This window comes from Chlamydotis macqueenii, chromosome 10, assembly GCF_036417535.1.
Source record: "Chlamydotis macqueenii isolate bChlMac1 chromosome 10, bChlMac1.mat, whole genome shotgun sequence".
Classification (NCBI taxonomy): domain Eukaryota; kingdom Metazoa; phylum Chordata; class Aves; order Otidiformes; family Otididae; genus Chlamydotis; species Chlamydotis macqueenii.
This window is the reverse complement of record NC_141565.1, coordinates 22,900,966-22,924,838: the sequence shown is the minus strand read 5'-3', so window position 1 is coordinate 22,924,838 and position 23,873 is coordinate 22,900,966. Positions and strand designations below refer to the sequence as shown.

General features: G+C 43.3%; 1 protein-coding gene across 7 annotated transcripts in view; it reads right to left on the bottom strand.

Annotated features, from left to right (window-relative positions):
* Nucleotides 1-3,893: 3,893 nt before the first annotated feature.
* Nucleotides 3,894-23,873, bottom strand: part of IFT122 (intraflagellar transport 122) — a 32,229-nt gene continuing 12,249 nt past the window's right edge. For 6 of the 7 annotated variants that reach the window (XM_086755220.1, XM_086755214.1, XM_086755215.1 and 3 more), the window contains 15 exons: nt 22,699-22,839; nt 20,955-21,008; nt 18,588-18,749; nt 15,752-15,918; nt 14,688-14,859; nt 13,500-13,602; nt 11,848-11,988; nt 10,715-10,812; nt 9,672-9,772; nt 8,389-8,554; nt 7,313-7,424; nt 6,717-6,845; nt 5,779-5,858; nt 4,934-5,098; nt 3,894-4,339 (listed from right to left, as the gene is read on the bottom strand). In XM_086755220.1, coding sequence (XP_086611346.1) covers nt 4,250-4,339; nt 4,934-5,098; nt 5,779-5,858; nt 6,717-6,845; nt 7,313-7,424; nt 8,389-8,554; nt 9,672-9,772; nt 10,715-10,812; nt 11,848-11,988; nt 13,500-13,602; nt 14,688-14,859; nt 15,752-15,918; nt 18,588-18,749; nt 20,955-21,008; nt 22,699-22,839 — 1,881 coding nt within the window. In that variant the 3' untranslated portion in view covers nt 3,894-4,249. The remainder of the gene's footprint in view (nt 4,340-4,933; nt 5,099-5,778; nt 5,859-6,716; nt 6,846-7,312; nt 7,425-8,388; nt 8,555-9,671; nt 9,773-10,714; nt 10,813-11,847; nt 11,989-13,499; nt 13,603-14,687; nt 14,860-15,751; nt 15,919-18,587; nt 18,750-20,954; nt 21,009-22,698; nt 22,840-23,873) is intronic. The other variant, XM_086755218.1, reaches the window with a different exon arrangement.

The window sequence follows — 23,873 nt, the reverse complement described above, 5'->3', positions numbered from 1 at the left end:
GGGAAGTTTGTGGTTCAAAACCCCACAACTGCAGGTTTAGGGGCTGCAGATGGTGGCCGGGCAGGGCAAGTCCGGTCCGTCAGTGACAGAAGGGTGTCCCAGGCCGGTTCCTACAAGGGGAAAGCGAGTCCATGTCACCAGCTGGTCCCCACTGGAGAGCCGTCCCCACCACTGCCGTTCCCTGCAGGGGGCTGCAGAAGGGTGCTCTCAGGTGGCACACGCATCAGCAGCCCATCAGCATCAACAGCAAGCTGTTACAGGCTCTCAGCCACCTCTTCTTCTGCTGCAGGATTTGGCTGGCGAGGTTTGAACACCACAGTGAAATATGGACCCTGCTGGCAGGTCTCCAGCTGCACCATCTCCTCTGTGCCAGCCTTTGTTTGTGATTTGGGTCACGCAAATTACAGTGGTAACACCTAATGAATAACGCTGTCCACCCATCCTGGACAGGTATCATTTGCACTGGTGCTGAGAAGGCTGCTGGACAAGGGCTCTGAAGGGAGGTTCTGAGCTGAAGCCAACACTCGCCCCCAGCGCTGGCTGACAGGCATCTTCAGTCTCCCCGAAACCTTGCAGAGCCATCAAATTCCACAGGGGAAGCCATCGTTGGAGCCTCCCATGTCCTCTGTGTCTCTCTGCCTCCCCACTCAGTTGTGCTTGAAACATCCTTCGTGCCAACCAGCAGCTCAATTGGACATTAATTACCTTTACTTAATTTTTCAGAGCTGATGGGACAACACGTACAGCAGAGCGAGTACAACGAAGCCAGCCGCAGAGGAGCTCTGTTCTGGAGAACGTGGTTCCTTACCGTTCGTACTGCCACGATTCGTCTTGTAAGCTCCAAAGCTATTTCCCCTCTTCTCTTTTTCCCACCTGCTGTTTATCACCTTTCTCATTAGCAGTCAATTAGCGGCGGGCAGGCAGGTACCAGCTGGGTCCCCCGCAAAGGCCAGGCAAGGAGTGTCTGCTCTGCCCCTTGGGGGGGCTGGGGGGGACCTGAGCACCTGCCCATGCTGTTTTGGCTGCAGCCCAGGGGCTGAGCCGAGCGCTCCTGGCAGCCGGGAGCGAGGAGCGTGCCTCGCCCAGCGCAGGAGGACGTGCCAGAGCCGCGGGAGCTCCCGGGTGCGAGGTGGGCAGGAGCGCACGTCCTCCTGGCCTCGACAGACTTCCTGCAGCCCTGGCCTGGTTTTTACCAGTGTCCCCTGTGGCTTCGTCTCGCACATGCCAAAAGTTTAACGGAAAAGAGCACAGAGCTCTGTGCTCTCTTTAAAGAGAGACCAAGCTGGGAAGCCTTCACTCGGAGTGGGGAAGGCCTGAAGGACCTCAAGTGCTGGCGCTGCGGCCAGAGGAAGAGCCGGGTGGCTGTAGGCAAAGGCAGGCCACGATCACTCTGGACGGCCCCAAAGGTCTTCCTTGGCGTTACCGTGAAAACGCCACGTCCTCGCACACGCTCCGCTCACCCTAAGCCCCTCTCAATTAACTTTTCACACGTGTTGCCAAGGCCAGAGCAGTGCCGCTCCCACCTGCGAATGCAGCGGTTCATGCTCGTACCTGGGCACACTCGGATTAGCGGTTTATCTTCCTGATGCACAAATACGCCACCCTAAGCTGTGATGCAGTAAGCCGCTGCTGAGGCCAGCAGCTGCTGCGCAGGGCTTAGGGCCCGGCGTGCGTCACCCCTGGAGCGCGGCAGCGGGATGGGCAAGCAGCCGCGAGGCAGTACAGGCCAAATGGGAGAAAACCGTTGGTTCGCCACTCACAATGACTTCAGGCAAAAGCGCTGTGGTGGGACTTCTGGTACATCCAGGGACTCCTTATCATGAATTCCCTGAGAGTTTCAACAGCACAGGGCAGCCTGGAACTAGAACACCTTCGCAGTGAGGTGCGTCGAGTCTGTTGTTGCCCAGAAAAGCCAAATACATGTTTCAAAGTTGGACTGTATTTACAGAGCTGTTTGAAAAAAAGAAAAAAAGCTTCCTTGCTTTTGTCTCTGTGCCACTGCAAACCCTCTCTATTTATTTTCATAGTTTTCCGTTCCCACTAGCTCTGCAAGGCCAGCTCGGTTCCGGGAGAACGAGCCGAATCCCATGCTGGCTCCCCTCTCAAACAGCAGTGTTTATCCACGTCAATCGCAGCGTCTCCACTGCAAACAGTGACAGATGAGTCAAAAAGCAGACGAGCAGTAATTAGAACAGAATGTTTTTGAAGTGGTAAATTAAGCAGACTTGGTCCAGAACCACCGAGGGACTCGCAAACCCGGCAGTGCCACTGCAGAGCACGGCTCTCCAAAGGAACGCGAGCGGACGCAGAGACATCCCTGGTCCCACGTGCGAAGCGCTGTTTGCACGGCAGCTGCTCTACCAGCACCCAGCCAGGGGCTCGGGACGGTAAAGCAGAACAGCGTTTCCCCTCACAACAGGGAGGCTGCGGCAGAGGGGATGCGATAGCAGCGCTGGAACTCCAGCTAACGTGGGCACAATTTGTGCTGGATGCAAGTCAAGACCCTTCACTTCCCAGCTCAACTCCAGCCCAGCTGGGCACCTACACAAATTCTCCCACTGTTGGAGAGCCACTGGGTGACCGTCCTGAGGTGTTTTGGGTTTGTGCCCAAACCAGTGCTGGTAACACCGGCGTTGCAGCTGCAGCTGAGCAGCGCCTGCACAGCACTGGGGTTTTATTGCCCTGCTCTGCACTCCCCAGCACTAGGCCCGAGGGGAGGGGACGGAGCGGGGACAGCTGGCCAAGGGGGTATTCCACACCAGATGATGTCGTGCTCAGAAATAGAAGCTCAGGGAAAGGAGGAAGGAGGGAGGAGGATGTGTTTGTGGTGTTTGCCTTCCCAAATAACTGTTACTCATGCTGAGGGCCTGCGCTCCAGGAAGCAGGCTGGACATCTGCCTGCCACTGGGAAGCAGGGAATAAATTCCTTATTGCTTTGCTTTGCTTGCACGCACAGCTTTGCTTCACTTATTAAACTGTCTTCATCTCATGAGCTTCTTTGCTTTTGCTCTTCTGATTCTCTCCTCAGTCCTGCAGGGAGGGGCACAGTGAACAAACTGGGACTGACCCACCACGTTTGGTCAAGCAGCTGCATCACCAAAACCCCCTCAGCCCCAGCAAGGGGCCGAAGTAGAAGGCAGCAGGTCCATCTCCTCTCACACTGTTTGCCTGTGGCTCTGCACTGAAACAATGCCGGGGAAATGCTGCTCAGACCTAAATGCTTAGCACCTCACACCGCTGCTCAGCACAACAGCCAATCCATCCGCGCGCGCTGGGGTGGGCGCGTGCACCAGCACCACAAAGGTACGCTCACAAGAGCTGAGGCGTGGGAACTATCCCGCAACTTTAGCACCACAGCAAGTAGTACAGCCCTCGCTCGTCTCTCAGCAGCCAATGAACAACTCTCCATCCTGGGTACAGAGGAGGGGCTGTGGGGACCCCCTGGCTGTGCGCCCTCAGCTGCTTTGCTGGTCCTGCCTGGCACCCCGACCTATTTGTAAGCGTGCAAATATATTCCATTCAGCCCATCAGGTCAGTGGCATTTCCTTCACTAGTGATAAACACGCTCATGTTACCAGGATGAACACGTGGCAGCGGGCAGTGGAGGTACCCATGCCTGGGTAGCGTGGTTAACATGAAGCACATACTTCCACGCACAGCCTGGCATTCTGGATTTTAACAGTGGACTCGACACAGATTAAAGCCTTCCACCCCCCTCCACTCAGCGCCGCTGCGAGAGACGGGCCTTGCCGCCCAGGTGAGTGTAGTGGGATCTTAAGATCACACTTTTAAGAGCTCTAAACTCATAATGCTGTTCTTGCCTGAATGGAATAGAAATTTTAAAAATACAAGCTCAGGAGAAGCAGAATTACAGCAAATTCCAAAACAAAGAGTACTGAAAAACAGTCCTGTTTATTTGAAGATCTGTCAATAACGGGTACATATTAAGGAGCAAGTCTTAACACAAGTCAGAGTAAAAATGGTTACTTCGAGGTTGAACCTGACCCCAGAAACATTTCTGTAGAAATCTGTGGGCCTTCAGCTGCTTGCCTGGGAAATGTGAGGACATTCACAAACAGACATTTTCATTTAAAAAAAAATAAAAAAAATTAAACTCAGTTCCACTCCTATGTACAAAACAGAACAAGATGACTTAGAACTCAGTTGTGAGGAAAACACTAGGAATTTAAGAAGCGTTTTGCCAAGCCAAGAGGGAAGGCTGTCAGTTGAGGTATAAGATTGTTTTTCTTCATTGGATTGACTCATTTATTCTCCGCCGACAGAACGGACAACAATTATGCTGGAGTACAAGAAGCTCATAGTCTTCTGTGTGAAACATCTGTTAATTAGGAACAGATTTAGGGACAAGTTAGCTTGTGACTAGCTCAAAGAAAATGCAAACTGAGCTCAGCAGCTTCTCTACAGCACGGACATGCTGAAGCTACCATCACAAGAGAACTGGTCCTCTTACTTTCAATTGCATGAGCGAGCTGTAACCTGGAACAGAGCAGCAACCGTTGGCAGACCACTGCCAATGATGCTGAAGAAACACAAACCAATTAATTACTTTTGCAGAAGGAAGGACAACAATTAGACAGTTTCCGTGTAAGCAAACGTGACTGAATTCCAGTATTTCTAAACGCTGTTCCGGAGAGGGGAAGAGGGAGAGGGACTGAACCACAAGCTAACTTAGTTACCCACCGCTTTTCCCTGCTAGACCAGGCTGAAAGTCAGAGGGGGAGAGCAAAAAGAAATAAATACAATTAAATATTTGTTGTTCAGCCAAGGTTTGCTCTGACTTGCTGTCAGTGCAGCTTCTCAAATTCAGCCACCTCAAAGTTTTCGGAAGGCAGCTGTTCCTCTGTGCATCACACACCTTATGTTTTGGGTTTCTCTTTGTTGGTTTTATTAAATCTCTCTATGAAAACACTACCTGAAAACACGATGGACACATGGTGATGGAGGCATCTGGTAGCAGGGAACGGTAGTACTGCCACCGCAGCGGCTTTGGCCAGCGTTTAATCAGGACATCCCTCCGGCTCATTGACTGGAGAACAGCACGATTCACAACCACGGGAACGAATTCTGAGCCCCCTTGCTGCAGGAGAGCAGTTTAGAAAGAATTACTGTTAGCAACTGCAAAGCCCTTTGAGGATAAATCAGATCTTGTCAGAAGCAAAGTAAAATTCAGTAGAAGTTTATATAGAATTGGCCCGAGTCTGGTCCCATCAAACCCACTGTCAGTTTTATCAACACCTTCGGTGGCAGCGGCATCCAGCCACATCTCTGACTTGCTTTCAGTGAGCTTCCATTATTCATCTTAGCGCAACGCCTTGTGAATAACATCCATGCCCACAGCCTGTATTAAAATCTCACAGTAACGAGGGTTTGTAGGTATACTGCCCAGAGACAGAAATACCCTGGGGGACAGTCTTTTTGTATCATTTTATGATGATAAAATGAAATTTCAGGAATGTTTACTTTAAGATCTTTGTGGTTTGTGTGTACGTTGTTGGGTTTTTTTTGTTTGGTTTTTTGGTTGTTGTTTTGTTTGTTGGGTTTTTTTTTTGTTTTGTTTTGTTAAGAGAGGAGTTAACTGGCAAATCCCTTTCCCTCTCTAGCTCCATCCCTCTCTTCCAGTCCCTGCTTTGTACCTCTCTCGTGGCAGTCTTTGTAACAAGCTCACACCAGAACAGCAGCACGGATTGTAAATGAACATTTTCTATCCATTTCTGTTGGCAGGAAGAAACACCTGGAAGATACAGGTAATGCTCTTACCTCAAAGCTCAGTTTTGCTGTAAAGGGATCGTCATCTTCAATAATATCTGTATTGTCATCAAGCCTCAAACTCTGTGCATCTAGACACATTTCTTAAGGAAGAAACAGCGTTCCTGTAAAATCCACTGTCCTCACAGTAGCTAGCACTCATGGAGTAAGTACGAGAGCACACCAGCAGGACTGGTATCCCTGTTGCTCCAGAAGGTCAGAGTATTCTCAAACTGGTACAGTGCCCAGATTATTACAGACAGTACTAGAGAAGGGCTTGCAGTGATTCACGGGGACTGGGGAAATTTATCACTGCAGCTGCTGTAGAATGACAGAACTGACCGCAACCACGTATGACATCAGCTCTGCCTTCTTTTCCTCTCTGCCCTCCTCTGACAGATGACAAAGAGCAAATGAAGTAACCTTTTTAAATTACACTTTGAGCAGCTTTAGTCAGAGATTGTGTTTTCTTGTGCATTACTCTGCACCTAATATTATATGGTCCCCAGAGCAACTGGGAGCTGTGGATGCCAAAGCATTACAAAACAGATTCCAGCAGGAATGGTTATCAAGAAGGTCCATGACGGTTTCCCTTGGCTAAGAGAAGACAGCGTCCGAAGCAAGCTGTTACACACTTCAGATTCTCCCCATTCTATACAGAAAGCAGTTAAAACAGAATAGGTAAAGCATGGCATTTCATTGTTAAAAAGAAATATTTTACATTATTAGAAACAAATTGTCCTGATAAAAAGCTTTATGAAAATATTAGGCTTATTTAAAATATCACTTTGGTTGTTATACTAGCCTGAAAAGGAAACACAATGCAATTGTTCTGATATGAGTCGTATGACAAAAAGAAAATTTTAAACCTAAGGGATGGAAAAAAAATTCAAAATTGTTCCTTTTTCCCTAGGAAAAGGACTGGAAACCAATTTTAATCAGAAGGATACGGTCACTCATCATTTCTTGCCATTTATTCTCTTTTTTATTCAATCTTGGAGCTTCAAGATCAATGAGAGCTACAGCTTCTTCATCCGTGATGCCGTCTTCCAAGTAGAACTCGACCAGATGCAGTACTTCTAAAAGGGTGTGAAAAGCAAAGAGCGTTTGTCCTGCAATGTCCTGCAGGGAACACTGTCAGAAAATGCCTCCTAGAAGATACTGTGCCCCTTAAGAAATTAATACCCTCTGGTTTCTGTGATGGTGGTGTTCTGCCCACACGCTCTCACAAAGCAAGTTAAATAAGATAAAATTAAAAACCAACCCCCCCCCAGCTTCTCAAAGGACTGCATCCGTGTCAATGACACACTTTGTGCATTTGGTGTCCCATAATAAAGCAATGCTTTACTGCTGCTGCCGTCTTGCACTGAAATTCAACTATCCCTGGGGCAAGAGGCAGCCACTAAGTCAGATCTAACAACATTAAAAGGAAAGATTTGTTTGTCCAAATAACACTGCAGAGAGAACAGACCAAGTACTAACCTACGCTGTTCAGTTAACATTTATCTACTTGGAAAGCATAACCAGATGTGATATTCCAACGCACCGTAGGAGGACGCGGAGAAGACGAAAGGTTGCCTGCAGTTAATGCAGACGTTCCCCAAGTTATTTAGCAAAGGGTTGTTGGAAGAGCACCTATAGCACAAGGGCACGAGCTCCTGCAAAGACAGACAGAGCACGGTAATCGTAAACAGATCGGCACATCCTGAACTCTTTGTTTTCAATTAAATAGGGGTTCCTTAGGTTTCACCACTGATGTTACATCAGCACTAATCTGGAGAAATACTGCTGTGAAATCAGACCCTTTAACATCTGAAAATGCTTTCCCTTTTTAATAAAACAGCAAGTTTTCACATTAAAAATAGCTGTCTTCACCACTTAAGAAATTTTCACCTTGCCTTTGCAGTACAGAAGCAGAATTCTGCATCAAATACGCAGTGACAAAAGAAGCTGAAGAGACGGAAGGTTACCAAAGCAAAGTTTTTTGCTCTAAGGTTTGGTCAAATTTAAGTTCTCCAATTAATTCATCTCTCTTCAAGAGCACAGTTATTTTAGACAGTTCTTAAGACTGTTTCCATTATTTCAGGTGGCCAGGTGCATGTTCACTTGCACAATACAATTTATTTTTAGTGAGTACTCCATGAAACACGTCTTTATAGAACACTGCAGAAAGTCAGACTTCAGTTAAAGAAGAAAAGGTGTTAAAATAAGACTCAAGGAAGGAAGGTCATTCCAGGGATAGGGGGAGGAGGGAAGGAGTGCTAGCAGTGGGACAAATGAAAGTGACCTCCACCTGGAGAGAGAGACAAAGACTGCGGAGTAATTGCGTGTGGATCGCAGAGAAGAAGGCTCGAAAGAATTAATAGGCAGAGAGGAAGGCAGACGCAAGACAGGAGAGGGAGGATGGAAGCTGCCCATAAAGAAAGGGCTGATTTTAATTTGTTCTCAGGAGCAGAAGGAAGCCTGACTTGAAGAATAACAATAAGAGGACTGTGTTTCCAGCAGAAATATAATTACATCACAGAGCTATGCATAATACATTTCAGATTTTTTTGTGCATACAGCAACTCAGACTCTTGGATTAGGCCATATTAATGATTAACATAAAACATCACAACTCACTTCACTGTCATGGAATGGCTTGGATCGGATTGTCAGGCTGCCCAGCTCAATCGATTTTTGGAACCTGGCTGGGATCTGCAGTCCCTGTAACTTCTCATAGGCATGACGAGCCAGTTTATACGCACCAAGAGCTTTACTCTGTTTTGCCAGGGCAAATAACGTATTGCTATAATTTAATTAAGGAATAAAAACATATATGGTGTTTAGGAAAAGCGGCAATATTCTTTCTAATCAGAGAAGTTGTGCAAAGAAGCATATCCAGCACCAGCACTTTGAACAGGATTTAACAACAGAAATCTATTTACATAACTCCATTTAGAAACAAGTGTGAAAGGACTATCAAAATGTCTATGGGCAATTATTAGCAAGGTAAGGAACTGACCCTATATAAACCTTGCTTTGGTTAAATAGCCTGACTCCATTTACAAAATTTCAGTAATTTTAGGGTGAATGCATTTTCCCCTAGGGGGGAAAAAAAAAAAAAAAGTAATCTTACACCACCAGCTGAACACACATGATCTTATTGGGAAAAAAGACCATGCTCTGTGTCACTGACCAAGAGGTGTCTTTCCATTTCAGCTACTTAGAAAGCTACTGATCACAAGGCATGTTATGTAAGACTTCATAAAAGATTATACATTTATAAGTGAGGAAGTTATGAAAAGGAAAGCCAACATCCCATTCAAAGCCATAAACGCAGTGAAAACAAGAAAATCAGGCCTCCCTGTGGCACCCAGTGACCTTTGCTATCTCCTACAGACAGGTGCGTTTCCACACGGTTCCTACGGAGCGTTTACGGAGTACTCTCCTCAGATGCCAAAGGCACTACCAAAGCTGTGCAAGTGCTCGCCTGACGGACACTGCACAGCTACACCAGCCTCACGCGAAGCAAAAGCGCCTGGGTTTTTCCCCCACTCCCGTCCCAGGACAGGCTCCTTGCAACAACACTGACAGGATTCAGAGCCGACATCCTGTTGCAGTGACTGTATCCTAGAACTTGCTTCTCCGACAAAGGCAATGCACCAGACTGGGTGGGTGGGTTTAGTTGACAGGTACAGCTCTCTGAAACTATTTAAAAAAAAAAAAAAAAAAAAGTAGTGCAGTTAAACGCACCATGGTTTGAAGATGCCAATTGTTTCCTTAGGGACAAAAGTCAGCTTCCGTTAACTACAACCAACAGGTGAAACTGAAGACAGCCTACAGCATTGTGGATCAACAGCAATTCTTCCTTTCAGGTAGCTCATAAGTTAACTGCTAGATTTTGTACTTTATTGGAAGGATACACTTTTGAGATCCCCAAAGGAGTCTCCTTTGTCAAGCTGTGAAGCAGAAACCTGGCAATATTGAAGAGGGTTTCAGGCAAGTGGAAACTGAAAGGCTCCTCCTGCAGTATTAAAAATACAGACACACATTTCTGAGCTGGAAAATCAACAACTCGTATCGCTAAGCACTACAGCACTAGGCATCTTGAGTACTGTGCTTCTTTCATACCGTTGCAAAAAAAAGAGGTGCTGACAGATAGAGCAAGTGGATTTTGCATGTCTCTATTACCACAGCTCACGCCCGCTACATGGGGAAAAAGAAAGGAAGAGATCCGCATAGCTAAAACAGAACCTGTAACAGGCTACTTAAAATGAGGGCAGGCTGGCCAGGAACAGTGGAGTCTCCACCACTGTAAGGTCTGAAGTAATCTGACCAAAGACCTCCACAACACAGAGTCATCTTTTGGGCAGGGGCACGGATCAAGGGTTTTCAAATGTTTTACAGAAGGCATTTTCCGCAACAGTGGTGGCAACATGACTGTAATTGCTGGAAGTAGCAGGAGCTCCTCACGCGTGACGGCTTATCATTTTGGAGCCATTTAAACACACACTACTGACAAACGTACCACGCTGGGGGGATCCCTAAGCTAGGGTGCCTTCTGTTCAGCCTTGTTTTCCCACGACTAAAGGAAAAGCTGACCACAGCCTGCGTAGGACCAGAGGCTCAGGTCACCATGGAACCAAACTGATATGGCTAGCAAAAAGGGCTGGGGGTGGGAAGTCAGTCAGCGTCGTATCTTCTTCCCACACTGAGACAAGCACAGATCAACTGAAATTGCACTGCGGTTTTTAGGAACCAAGACAACAGAAGTTCCTGTAGCGAATGGCAGAACGTTGTATACTAAAATAAAGTTAAATAAATAAAGTTACTATACAGTACCACTAATATACACTCAATATTTAATTGCCTGATAAGCCATTAATTACTCCTGGTTATTTCTGGACTCCCTAAAGAAAAATTCTCAGGAGGCACAAATACAGAACTTCTAAAGTTAATATCTTACAGTGTATCTTTGAATGGAGTGATAGACATGGTAAACTTCTGCCAAATGCTGGAAATGATGAAACTTCTGTAACATTTCAGTCTTCTGTTGTTCATTCTCTGCGAGAGGCAAAGGCGTTAGTATAAGCTTCCAAGATGAGTCTATGAGACTCAGCTGGAAGAAAACAGCACACTGCAATTTTAGCACCAGCACTTCCCAAAGAGTTACACACCAGTTCAACTGTGTCCCACCCACCTGTGCAAACTACACGTTATACAGACTTGTCATTTTTCTGAGCAAACTTCTGGTCTAAAACAAGCATGGTAAAACACAAAACGGTTGAGGCAAGGGGTTTAACACAGCCAGAGGCTATAGCTCAGTTAAAGGTAGAAAACGGTAGGTGTGCAGCACTGGAAACCTCGCCCACAACTTCAGAGTTTACAAATAAAATGGGTTTTGAACCATTTACTTCATAAATATTAAATTCACTGCTAAGCCAATTGGAAGAGTTTGCATCTCTATAAAATATCTGAGGGGTAACAGAGCAGCACTCGCATGCATTAGTTGAACTAAAAAAAAAAAAAAAAAAAAAGGTACTTATAGCATCAGGCAAATCAATCTTTCATGTTCATTATTACTAAATTACACCTACTAACTACTGGCTCCACCTCTCTCCCAGTGAAACACATTCAGAAGACAAGATTACAGCTAATGAACAGTTTTACCTCTGTTGGCAAAAATAATTTGTAAAGTACCTCTCCAACCTCTGTTCCAAGACTAGATGTATCTTACACTCCACTATTTACTAGTACTTGAACGCTCTAATCCCTTCTCTAGTTAAAGCGTGTTGTGGGAAGGTACGTGAGGATACACGGTCCCAGGAGACATGATTCTGATTTAGTCAGATTTCAAAAGGGGGCCTACGCATGCTGACGTGGCTGTTTTGCTTATTTGTTTTAAATAAGCGCATGGGAAAACCAGGGGGACTACAAAAATAGCACAAGCCAGAGTTATGCACAGCATTAAAAAACAACAAAACCAAAAACAAAGCCACACAACAGTGAAGCAGTTGCAGCAACGCTATCACAATTCAGTAGTTGTTTGTCTACACGCATAAGAAGGTAACAAATATCAACTTCCTTTCAGTTACTTACCTTGGGCTATATCTAAGCACTGCATGGAAAGCATCCAGTAATAATAGGCTGCGTCGTTAAATCGGCTTTCAACCACAGCATTGTGTGTTAGCTGCTCCAGCACTCTTACAGCTTCACTCTGCCTGCCAGCCTTATGAAATGCTACAAGGAAGGCCAAAACAAAGAGGATTTTACAGCGCAATGATATCAATTAACTGAAATTAATGATTTTAAATTAAGAGCAGTCTATTCAGCCAATATCAAGTAGTCTATCCAGGGCAGGATAAAAAGGATTATAAGCTGGTATTCTTCTCCTTGAAAGCAGCGATGCTAATGGAACATGAGAAGCATCTGTAGGTATTTTGTGGCTTTTGCACTGTCTCAGCAGCTCTTGAGCTCACAGATCTTCTACAAGGCTGGTTGCTTTCTTTTTTAAAATACAGAAAAGAGCAAAAATTACTAGATCTCCATATAAACAGTGGCAATCTAAACACTGCAAATCACAACTTCATTCAAAACTGCAATAAATTAATGTTTGAAGTTAATGCTCCGGTTTGTAATGCCGAGTATTTTGGAAACAGTAGAGCATTTGCTATATCCTTCTATTATTTATTAGCAGCATTTCTTTATTTGATGTTGGGAAGCCTGTATTAAGCGAGATCCTGAATTCTCACTTGGTAAACACGCATTTGGCAAACACACACATAACCCATATGAAGATACAGGGTAATGGGGATGGGGGGGAACCAACCCCACAGCACAATTGCCTCCTGGCTTCAGCTAGCTCAGATACAGCCAAATCCTCACATCGCTACACAACGATCTCTAGCTAACCCAGTTCTGGAGCATTTATATTTGCTGAGCAACAGCAGCACAGAGCTTTGTGGAACAAACTGGGAACAATACACCTGCGTTCACAAACTGCCCTAGAGCCAGGTGCCCCAAGGTCTGGTGTCAAAACACACAAACTGCTTCTGCCTGGAGGCAGATCATGGACGGCGTGTTCGCCAGCGTGGTCCTACACACAGAGCGGAGCTGGCTCTGCAAACAGCAGACGCAGCAGTCACATGGAGCTGCACCTGAGACAACTATACTAGAAATGTGCTGGCTCCACACGGAGCTCGCTTTAACAGCTCCTTGTCCCTGGAACAGTTTAGGAATTATATTGTGAAGTCTGTCCACATGATGGAAGGTTGACAGTTCTCTTTAAAGGTAATTTTATAAGCCTAACAAAATACATGAAAATTCTTAAAGAAACAAGAAAGTTTTACTTGTACAAATGCAACATTACCTACATATAAGGTAAAAACTATGCCTTCCACTCAGGTTTATAAAAAAGGTCATGCCATGATTCGATTTCTATTGTGATAAAAGTATTAATAAAGACAGATCAGATTATATGCCAAATACTGTTGCCATGTGCCACACTGAGATATACAATGCAATGGAAAATCTGGACCTGCATTTAGATGGCATCATTTTTGATAGATCTATTGAATCTTCTTATCAAACAAGGAGACTTCCAGCTACTTTATACTGGTATGAAAACATAGATTCTATTTGGTTTTGATCCCACTGATAAGAAACTCTCCAGGGCAGAGACTGCAGATTCTGTATTGGAAAAGCAGGGAGTAAATTTCAAGTGACTAGTGATCTGTCAGCGATGTTCTTACCTTTTTGGGCTTCTTCAAATCTATCGTTCTCTGCTAGCCACTGAGCATAGGGGACATAGACATCATCTTTGAATTCAGGATGCTTTTCACTCAAAGCAAATGCCTGAGGCAAATAAATTAAAAAAAAAAAAAAAATCATTTTTAGAATACTGCATGGTTTAAAGGGTTAAAGGGTTTAGAATATTCCATGAGATCAGTCCTTTAGCTGTAGGTAAATTCACAGTAAAAACACATACACAGAATAGAGTGTAATCCATATTTTCCCCAGTGTGAAACTAATGTATTTTAAAATAAAAAGCAATCAACAACAAAAGAGGCTAACCATAGGAACAGTCTGGATATTGAAACAGGGAAACCTGAAAGTTATTATCTAGGAAATTTAGTAGATTTCACAGCAAGAGACAAAAAATATTTTTATTTTTACTGAATGTATCTTCTAAAGAAAATGAAGTAACACTACAAATGTAGTTTAGAGTCACTTTCTAAATTCACTAACAAGTCAATAAAGGGCTAAGACTACAATTTCCTAAAGCACCCCGGGGGGTGTGTTGTCAATTGCAGCAGCACTTTGAAAACATTTCCTTAAGAAACCACACCTATCAAAAAATTAATGTGAAGAAACAAGAACAAAATCAACGGTGACCCCGGCTGTGAAGTGGGTGTACTGACAGACCCATGTTTCTATGGAAAAACCCAGTGAAGTCAGGACTTTACCTAAATTATACGTATGGTATTCTCACTCAAGCGTGTCCGAACTATAAATAATGCAGTTCAAAGCAGAATTTCCCATGATATAATGCCATTTATGCTTTCTTATGGACTAGAAGCATCCCATGGATTACAATAGAAAGTGGGTAACTATAACTCAACAGGCAAAAAAGTGAGACCAAGAAATACTCAGCCAGGAAACTTAAAAAAACCCAAAAAACCAAAAACCGCAACCCACCACAAAACCCCCAAGAACCCCAATAACAAACAAAAACCTCCATAACACACCTCCCACCCCCCCCCAAAGACGCACTGAGCATACAAAATGAACTTACATGCTCCAAATCACGCTCTACAGAAGGCTCCCTCCCTGCCTCTCCCTTCACTACAGAGGTGGGGGAGCCGGACATTCGCCTCCCCCTCTCGTAACCAGAGACAATCGGGAGTGCTTTTAAACACAGGCATGAAGGGCACGCTTACTTCTTCCCAGCGATGGGTCTCCACGTGGAGATGGACCAGTGCTTTCAGGTCACCAACTTTCATGTAGGTTTCTGCCGCATAGCCAGGGTTATCGAGTTTCTTAAAATAGAAGGCACATTTTGACAAAGGCTCACGCTCAGCTTTATCCAGTTTCCGAGCAATTTCAATTAACCTAGACCAGCAGAGAGAAGCCAGATGTTTCGGGTTCTGCCTCATTGTTTTGCCTTTTGTTTAACTATTGTAATAACTTCACCTTTAATCAGTTATTCTTTAACAAACAGCGTAATAGTAGCACCATGCAACACTGTCCACAGTTTTCAGTACACACTCCAAATTCTTTTTTTTCCTTTTACAAACTCAAAACCCGTTCCTTCAGTCCCTACTCATACGTGCAATTCCACACCTCAGACTCTTTGCAGAGTCATGAAGACGGAGGGAGGGAGTAGGTCCTACATGACTAAGCGACATGGGACACACTTCCTCAACCCTGACCTGAACAAAAGGCTCCTGAATAAACACTTCTCCGTTTGCCACACAGCAAAACTGAGGCAAGGGAAGGCTGAGTGACCTGTCCCAAGATCTTACGGCAACTCAGCCAACGTCCCAAAGTGTCACCTATTGCAAATTAAGGAGACTCTGACCAGTGACAGGAGTAGCCCCGCAACTTCTAGGGATTCTGTGCTCCAGTTATCTTCTCTACCCACTCTAGATGATTATCCTTAGCAGCTTAAAACAGAAATAGGCTATCACATCTAAGCACTGCTGCGATGGGTACTCTGAAAAGCTTAAGGCATGCGTATTTCAGAAGACAGCCTCATGCTGTAGGTGAACTCATTCATTCTCTGTACTGTTGTACTGCATTTGTTTTCATAACATATTTACGTCCCTGCCCTCTAAACATGTAACTTTTAAAACATTTTTAATTGTAGATGTGCTTCAAATACTCAGTCTGATACCAACAAAGGCAGATGCCAAACAAGTTTTGTCTTATTTTAAAATGCTGCAGAATTCACAACAACTCAGGAGTTTTCGTTATGTGTTATTGGAGGTGGAACGAAACCAACATATCGACCCAGCCGTGGTCCCCGCTGAGCTCTATGGCCTTCATGTGCTCGCCTGCGGAGAGGTACATCTCCACTGCTGCTTTCGGCTCATTGATATTCTTGGCCCAATCCGCTTGTTTTTTTATTAGCATCTTTGTGTCTTTGGGGTCTCCAGATCCCAGAAAATCCTGCAATAGTGCAATATGAAAGTTGGTGTTACGTTCCAATCACAAGCACTGTTACAGTCCAAATTCTAAAATGCACGGAGGTTATTTTAATGAGTATCGTTATGCCTCCCAAGAAAAGAAATGCTGCACGCATAGCCACATGAATCGAGACAGTCTTCAGTAACTAATCACCAAGGCCCAATGTTTGGTAGGAAACAATGGCAAGTCTCCCATTTATATAGTTTTCATTTGGAAAAAAAAAAAAAAAAAAAAAAAAAAGTGGGAGATTCTGGGATGGCAAGGAGAAGGACGATGCAGAAGCCTCAGAGGCAGTATGTCCCCACTTGAGTTCTTGGAAAGCCTGCTCTCTCCTGAGCCTGTTTCAGTGGACACAAATTATGACTTCTGCATGCTTTTCAGGAACGTGCCTTTCCAAAACAGAATAGTACTAATCTCAAAAACCGCAACAGATCATTTTCAAGTTTCGGATTTTCTTTTGCAAGCCAAGAAGGTACAGGTTCATTCTCAAAGACGACCCAGCCCCACCTCATGCTTAATTAACAACAGTACACCCACTTAATCATGTTAGCATCAGGATGCCCAGACACAAATCAATTAAAAGCTGAAATTTCATTTTCTGCAAAGACACTTGATAATTATACTACAATGTAATTTTTTTAAAAGTTCATTTATAAGGACAGAATGACAGCTGCTCAAAAGTGAGAGTGACTCTGAACTACTGGTTGGATTTCTACAAGGAATGCAAACACCAAGCCTGGATGCTGTGACGATGACCATTCTGGAAATATTTCTAACAGTTTGTTCAGCTTCTTATGCCAATACCAAAGCCCTGTTCACACAGGTTGACATCATGTGCCAGGAAAGAGTACTTCAACACCAGAACATTGATTAAGGAAAATTTTGTAGCGAGCTCCGCATAGGATTTTGCTCTGCCATTCTCTGCTGCAACACAGCCCTGATTCACCTGAGTGACTATAAAGGTGCAGGATGATCTTTGAATATGAAAAACTGAAGCAAAAGAATCAAGTTGAACGGCATCTTTGACACAACTTGTTTTCCAGCTTAGGTCACCAAAACAAACCTAGACCCAAAGGCTCAGCTTCTTAGAATACAAAGAGGTTTTTGTGAGCATTTTGTGACCTGGTACTGCGATAACAAGCCTATGACCAAGCATCAAAGGACTTCCTAACCTCTGCCTCCAGTCGACTCCAGATTAGCTGTGGCTAATCAAAGTCAAGCACAAGCAAGAGCAAACAGATTCTGTAAGGGTCCCTTTGTGTAATTCCAGCAGCATTAACAAAAACAGAAACAAAACCAAAACCAAAAACACCAACATAAAAACACACCCCGCACCCTCCATGTATCTTTCCTTGGAAAAGTAACTGGCAAACAGGGGGAGTTTACATATTCTTCCATGTACTGTGCACTTCCTGCTCAAGGCGCTTCCTTCATCGCTGCGAAGTTATCTTTAATTTCCTCCGCATGCAGCTACTCTCAAGGACAGGAGACACAAGACCTTTTGCTCTCTGCTAGTTAAATATAGACAGGACTATGGCCAAGAATTAAAAGATTCTGATGAAGACTTATGGGAAAATTTTCATCTATGAATTACATTTATGTTCAAGAGGAGCCAAACCACTGCAGCTAACAAAGACTCCAGCCAAAAATAGTGGAAGTCAGACTTACATCAGCAAAGCCCCGAAGTATTTACATTAAGCTCTTGGACAAAAAAAGATCTCTCTGTAGCACAGTTTGTGGAATCTATGCTAAACCAGTTTATATGCATGTCATGGTAAAGTCTTTGTCCTGTCTCGGGCAGAATAAGGCTCTGATGAGTGACGAATGAGACTAAACAGCGCATGCATTCTCAGGGATTTTGATAAGAAAACTCCATGGAAGACTTAAAAGTCAAGTAATGCTTTCTTATCAACATATGAAAACATTACTTTTAAAAAACATACTCAGTTTATTTCTACATGGAAACATAGTTTAAAAAAAAAAAAGCCAAGACGTATATATCTTTGGAAGAAAATTCTCTAGTAAATAAAGATATGCTAGATTAGAATATTATACAACTTACAAAAAACATTAATATACAACTATCATACCTATTTAAGTTCAAAGTCTGAAAGAACAGTATTTTTATTATAATACAGAAGTGAAATGCACGGAGCACTCACCTCCATTTTGCATTTATGCTACCTTATTGTCTTTGGAAGACAAACAAAAAAGGGATTCTTGACTGAGATAATGGGGAAGAAACAGTCATTAACATTATATTTTTAGTTTTTTTTTTTAAAAGTAAAATTACTATGGATAATACTATATAATCACAGTGAAAGAGTCACTTTTGGTAGTGTCCAACAACAACAAAAAAAAAAAAGAAAAATCCACTGAAAAGCTAGGAATTCCATGGACACATTTGCGACTGTACACATCACAACTGGTAGCTCAGGAGCGGACTCTGAAGAAGGCTACCATCACATCCAGACATAGAAGATCGCCGTTTTTCCCCTTCTAAGCAAAACAAACTTCAACCAATTAACTGAGAAAATAAAGTTGGAATTCAAAGCCTGCATTTAATCCAATTATTTTGTAGGATCATTCCTTGGAAACAGTTATAAGTACATAATATTTCTGCATTTAAATACTCTCGTGCAAATTATTACCTTTGCATAGTCAAACATGCATAAATCAGAGTACATATCGAGAGCTAGGTTTTCATGTCCACTCTTCTTGTACAACTTTGCTGCCTCATGGAATTTTCCCTGGTAGGCATAAACGTCTGCTAGGAACAGTTCGTTGTTGTTCTCTCCATGCTTCTTCCGCTCCTGGAAAAAAAAAAAAAATCCAAAGAGATATAGAAAGTATTCTAGATGATCAGGACCTAGGCGAGAAATAGCCATTGAGGAATCAGATTTTCAGGCTTATATTTTAACTGTTAACAAAACCTTGTAACAGGATATGATAATTATGCCTCTCCTACATTTCTGGTGAATTTGTAATTGAAGAATTAAATCTCTTCTTAATTAAAATTAGGAAGAGCAAAATTAAATGTCACTATACAAACCAAAGTGATGAAAAATCACTTCTCTTGATTTCACACAGGAAAATGAACACAGGCTATCATTACGCTATGCTATTTTAAAAAGGCATCTGATGGGTTCCTTATTTTCTCCTGTAGAAACTCACTAGCGTATAATTTGGCTAAAATTAACAGTATGTGCAGTGGGCTGACAAACATGAAACTAATTGCTAGCAATAAGCAGATTCCAAAAGTATGTTAACCTGGCTCTGAATAAAAACCAGTGTCACCGCCACCGCTCCCACACGCAAGAGCTCCTGACTTCAGGGAGGCAGCAGTCACTGCCAGAGCACCTGCAGATCCCCTCCTGCCAACGGAACTCTCACTGGAGCGTGTGGGAAGGGACGACAGAGCAAAGCCTGTGCAGTGCCACCGCAAAACCCTTCACCTGAGCCAGACCCGCAGAAGCACGCTGGCTTCAAGGGGCCAACGCCATACACACGCGTGCACGTGTTTTAACGTGTATGTCTGATCCTGGATCTTGGGAACACATTGCTACCCCGCTTCAGATAAAATTATTACTACTATTATCCCACCTCATACGGAAACGGATAGCTATGAATTGAATTTAAAGAAAACTGCACAAAAGGGGGAAAAGCATTCCACAAGCATACAAACTCAATTCTCTGCTGCCAAAGGAGACCCAGCCACCACTCCTAGTCACGCTTACTGACTAGGCTGATTTGGGACTGGGGCTGAAAGTTCCCTTTAAATACTTGGTTAAAAGAATAATCAGAGGAATTGTTACACCATTTTTTAAAGACTTCTCAGAATCTTGCCAGATACAGAGATCTGGCAGTTATGTTTCCTGCTGTCATCAATTAGAAAAAAAAATGTGTCATTACTGAGAGAAAACCATCATATTAAAGGAACATATGTGCTCAGTTACACCCCTGCAAGCCTTAAAAAGAATCCAACATGCCACAAGCAAGAGTCAGCAATGATGCAGAACTCTCACTTCTGAAGGAGGATTTTCAAGAAGTCAGAAAGTTTATGCCCATTTACAGAGGGAATCTTTCTCATTAACCAGAACATAACACGGCCATTCCAGAATATCCTCAACAGACACAGATGTGGAGAAACATACGTGGAAAAGAAAGGTCAGTAGTGAGAATACTCTCATCTACCCATACACCCTTTTAAAGCAGGGAGGGGGAAGAGAGGCTCCTAACACACACCTTTGTGCCATGCTGGACACCAGCAAAAGTTAACTGCACCCAGCCGGCGCTTTGACAGAACCAGGGCAGCTCTGCAGAAAGGGAAGACGAGGAATGTGTTCTTTCAGAGAAGGTGTAAATCTAATTAGCATGAGAAAGGGGACTCGACAGAGATCCTTAAAGTAAGCATCATCATGCAGTCCTCGCAGAAGGACAGGGGTGATACCATGTCTTTTAATGTGCTCGGTACAGACAGTTATCATCCAGTGAAATTCTATCAAGAAGTGAAAAAAGCAAGAAGTACTGATTAGAGCACAGTATGGAAGTAAGGAATCCCAAATTCTATTTCCAGTTGTCACAGACTTGTCATGAGATCCTGACTTTGTAATTTTATTGCTCTGGCCCTGTTTCTGGCTCTGCAAAGAGGAGATAATAGTAATTACCCCCCTCCAGGGGGTAAGGAAAGGCTTAATTAACTCATGTTTATGAAGCATTCTGTACTAAACTCTGTTAGCACAGTAGTATTCTACCAATTATTAATTGAATATTGAACGTTCTGCCAGTTTTCCTGAAGACTGTTTCAGAAGTTCTCGTTGTTCCCACCCCCATTTTTCTTCCAGGAAGTTTCAGTCGTATGACTAGAACTTGAGTCACCTCTGCTAATCAGGATTTTTCACTCTAAACATATCTCCAACAGTGAGAAACGCTATCCAAAAGTCCCTCCAAAATAGAAAGTACTGGTTTTGGAATAGTACGAAGTGTAAGAAAACACACTGTTTTTAACACTCTCTTACCTCTATGCTGCTGATCAGTTCTAAATATCTAAGGTCTCGTACCCTGGTAAATGCCTATTGAAAAGAATAAAAAAAAAAAAAGGAATAAAAGGAATTAACTTGAAAAGTCAGAAAAGTTGAAGTGTTGTCACATAAATCAAGCTGTCTTCATGCAAACAGGACAGACAGAAACATACTGGGGTTTGTGTTTGTGCAGTCCTTAACCTGACGGGCTCTGACTACAACTGTCGCCCTGAGGCATTACAGTAAATAAGACAAGCGTTCAATCCAAACAGCTTATCACTGAAAATAAACAGCAACGGCAGCGAGTGCGTATGTCAGTCCCCCGAGAAATACAAAACAACATTTAAAATACTCCGTACTTTTCTTCCTGCTATTTTATAGCTTTTCCATTTTGATGTGAGGCATGATGCAGATGAGGAAATTTAAGGGAACTATTACGAGGTAAAACATATAACTGATCATATTGCCAGAGCATACTGCGTATGCTTACAGCTTTTATACCATTCTAAAATCCAGTGTGGAAGTAGCTCAGGGAGAGGAAAGGAAGTAAGACGACAATAAGACAGAAGTACTGCAAGACAGTGTAATATCTTTTGCAAATGGAGATAAATGTGCAACCCAAAGTCTCAAGTGGCAAAGTCACGTGCAAGTTACAGCAGCTTAGCACTTATTCTTGACGTGCATAAAAAAAAAAAAAAAATTTAACTCTTTAGACTGCACATTCAAGACTTCTAACAAAAGTAATGCTTAAGAGGGCATAGAATATTCTGCTTACACCGGATTGGACTAGGAACATGAGAGCCTTTAATGTCAAGAAGCTGCTTTTGTTCAAATTAATCCGCTCTAATTCTAAGAGGGCACTACTTTAAAATTCCAAGGAGGCACTGAAAACTTCTTTTTAAGAATATTTATTTGCATAAAGCTGTCCATGAAACTGGAATTATTCTGATACCTCCACTTAAGATAAAAATAAGGCATTTAATTTCCTTAAAAACCCCCCATTATTAAAAGATGCCTATCTTACAGGCCATTCCCTGCATATTTTTAGAATGTTTTGTCTTTCATACAATATTCATGACATTGAACTCAGTTCAACCTCTTATTTGAGAAAAGGTGGTGAAAGAAAATAGGGAAGTATTTTATGCAAGAGGAAACCTCTGTTCTTCAGCATACGCGCATTTACAGACCGCTCCCCAAAACAAGGCGTTCCAGATAGAAAATGACTAGAACGATGCCACCCCATGACCATCGCCTTCAAAGAACATCAATGTGTAGATAACAAAGACGATGAAACCTCACATTTGAGCTGAGGTTATATTAAATATTTAGGGGAACAAAGAGAGTAAGTTATAGCACTGGCAAGGGGAACGGCCGGAGCGTTCTGTGCTGCCACCCGGCGGGCAGCAGCGCCATCGCTCCACTTGCCAGTCCTCTTCCCCTCAAACGCATTAACGTATTTTCCAGCGGATCAAAGAAACCATTTTCTTTGCATTTAGCACTTTGATTTAGAACATGGCACTTCTCTAGAAAGACAAATTAGATTTCAGTTTAAAACCTCATCTCAAGATGCTAAGTATATAACAACCCAAGACTTTGGTACGTAGAATAACATCTATGCACTGAAGGAACACCACTTTCTACTCCAGCTATAAAACATACATTATGCACACATGCGATACATATATTAAAAAAAAAAAAAAGGAAAACAGTGTTCTGCTAAATAAGTAAATAACTGCTTTACCTTTTTAGCAGTTTCAAACTCTAGCCCTTCTAAGGCTTCCATGGCCAGTTCTTTCCAGTCAGTGTCAGTTACTCCTAAACATGCAATTTGATAGGCTTCTTTAAACATTTTTCGTTCCAGATACTGATACATGGGTGCCGACTGAGGAGCGCCATTGAAAAACATGTGTTAGAAAGCATAACACCGAGACACATTGGTGAAATTCTCTACACGCACTGGGAAAAAATATATTCTCATCACAAGCATTACAAGCTCCACAGAGAATAAATGTATGGTTTTTGTGTAACAGACAGAAAAACGTTCTGGGGTGATCATTACTGTATCTTTAGACAAGCTGGGTTAATTATATTCCAAAGTCATCCATCTTGAAATCTTCAGTTCCTAGCATATTAGGAAGCAGTTAAGAATGTCAATACTTCTGAGCATTATGCATGCTAAATATTATGTACAATGCGCCAACGAGCTCGTTTGGTTTTTGTTTTTACATACTCTGGAAGCAGAGCAAAGGAGGGGGTAGCTGTTAGCCTTTGTTTCTCAAAGGCTAACAGCACGGAAAGTGGCACAACAACCCAGTGTGACACATCCCTGGAAATACGTAGGCACAATCAGAAGGGGTATCACGAGGCGGTAACCCTTCCGTGCTGACCCTGATGACAAAGCTCTTTTACCAGGACTGGGACTGTGAAGCCCAAAAGACACCGACCTCAAGGACCGGCCCTAAAAGGGAATTTAAAGAGAGAAACTGTCAACTGCAGGCTGACACAACTCGACTAAGGGCCAGGATCTGCAGCTACAGCTCGAACCCTTCCAACAAAGAGGGAGCACTGCAGCCCGATTACCTTTAACTCTGGGCTTGCAACCCGCGTCGGCAGATTGACAAAAATAATGCAGAAAACAATTTAACTGATCCATTTATCTTCTTGATAAATTTATCAATTTATTCTTGGCACTCCCTCCCCTGGAAAGCGTACCTTTGAAAAAGCTGCCTCTATGATACTTCCCAATAATTTTGTGGCATACTTGTGCCTACAGCACGCCAAAGCCAGGCAATGGGTGTCCCAGGCCTGGTCGATCCCACGGCCGTCAACCACTCTGGACAGCCTAGAGCATAATTAAGGATCCGCGTAACGCCTCAGAGGGACAGACAGGGCTCCGTAGCACAGCTATCCGTGAGT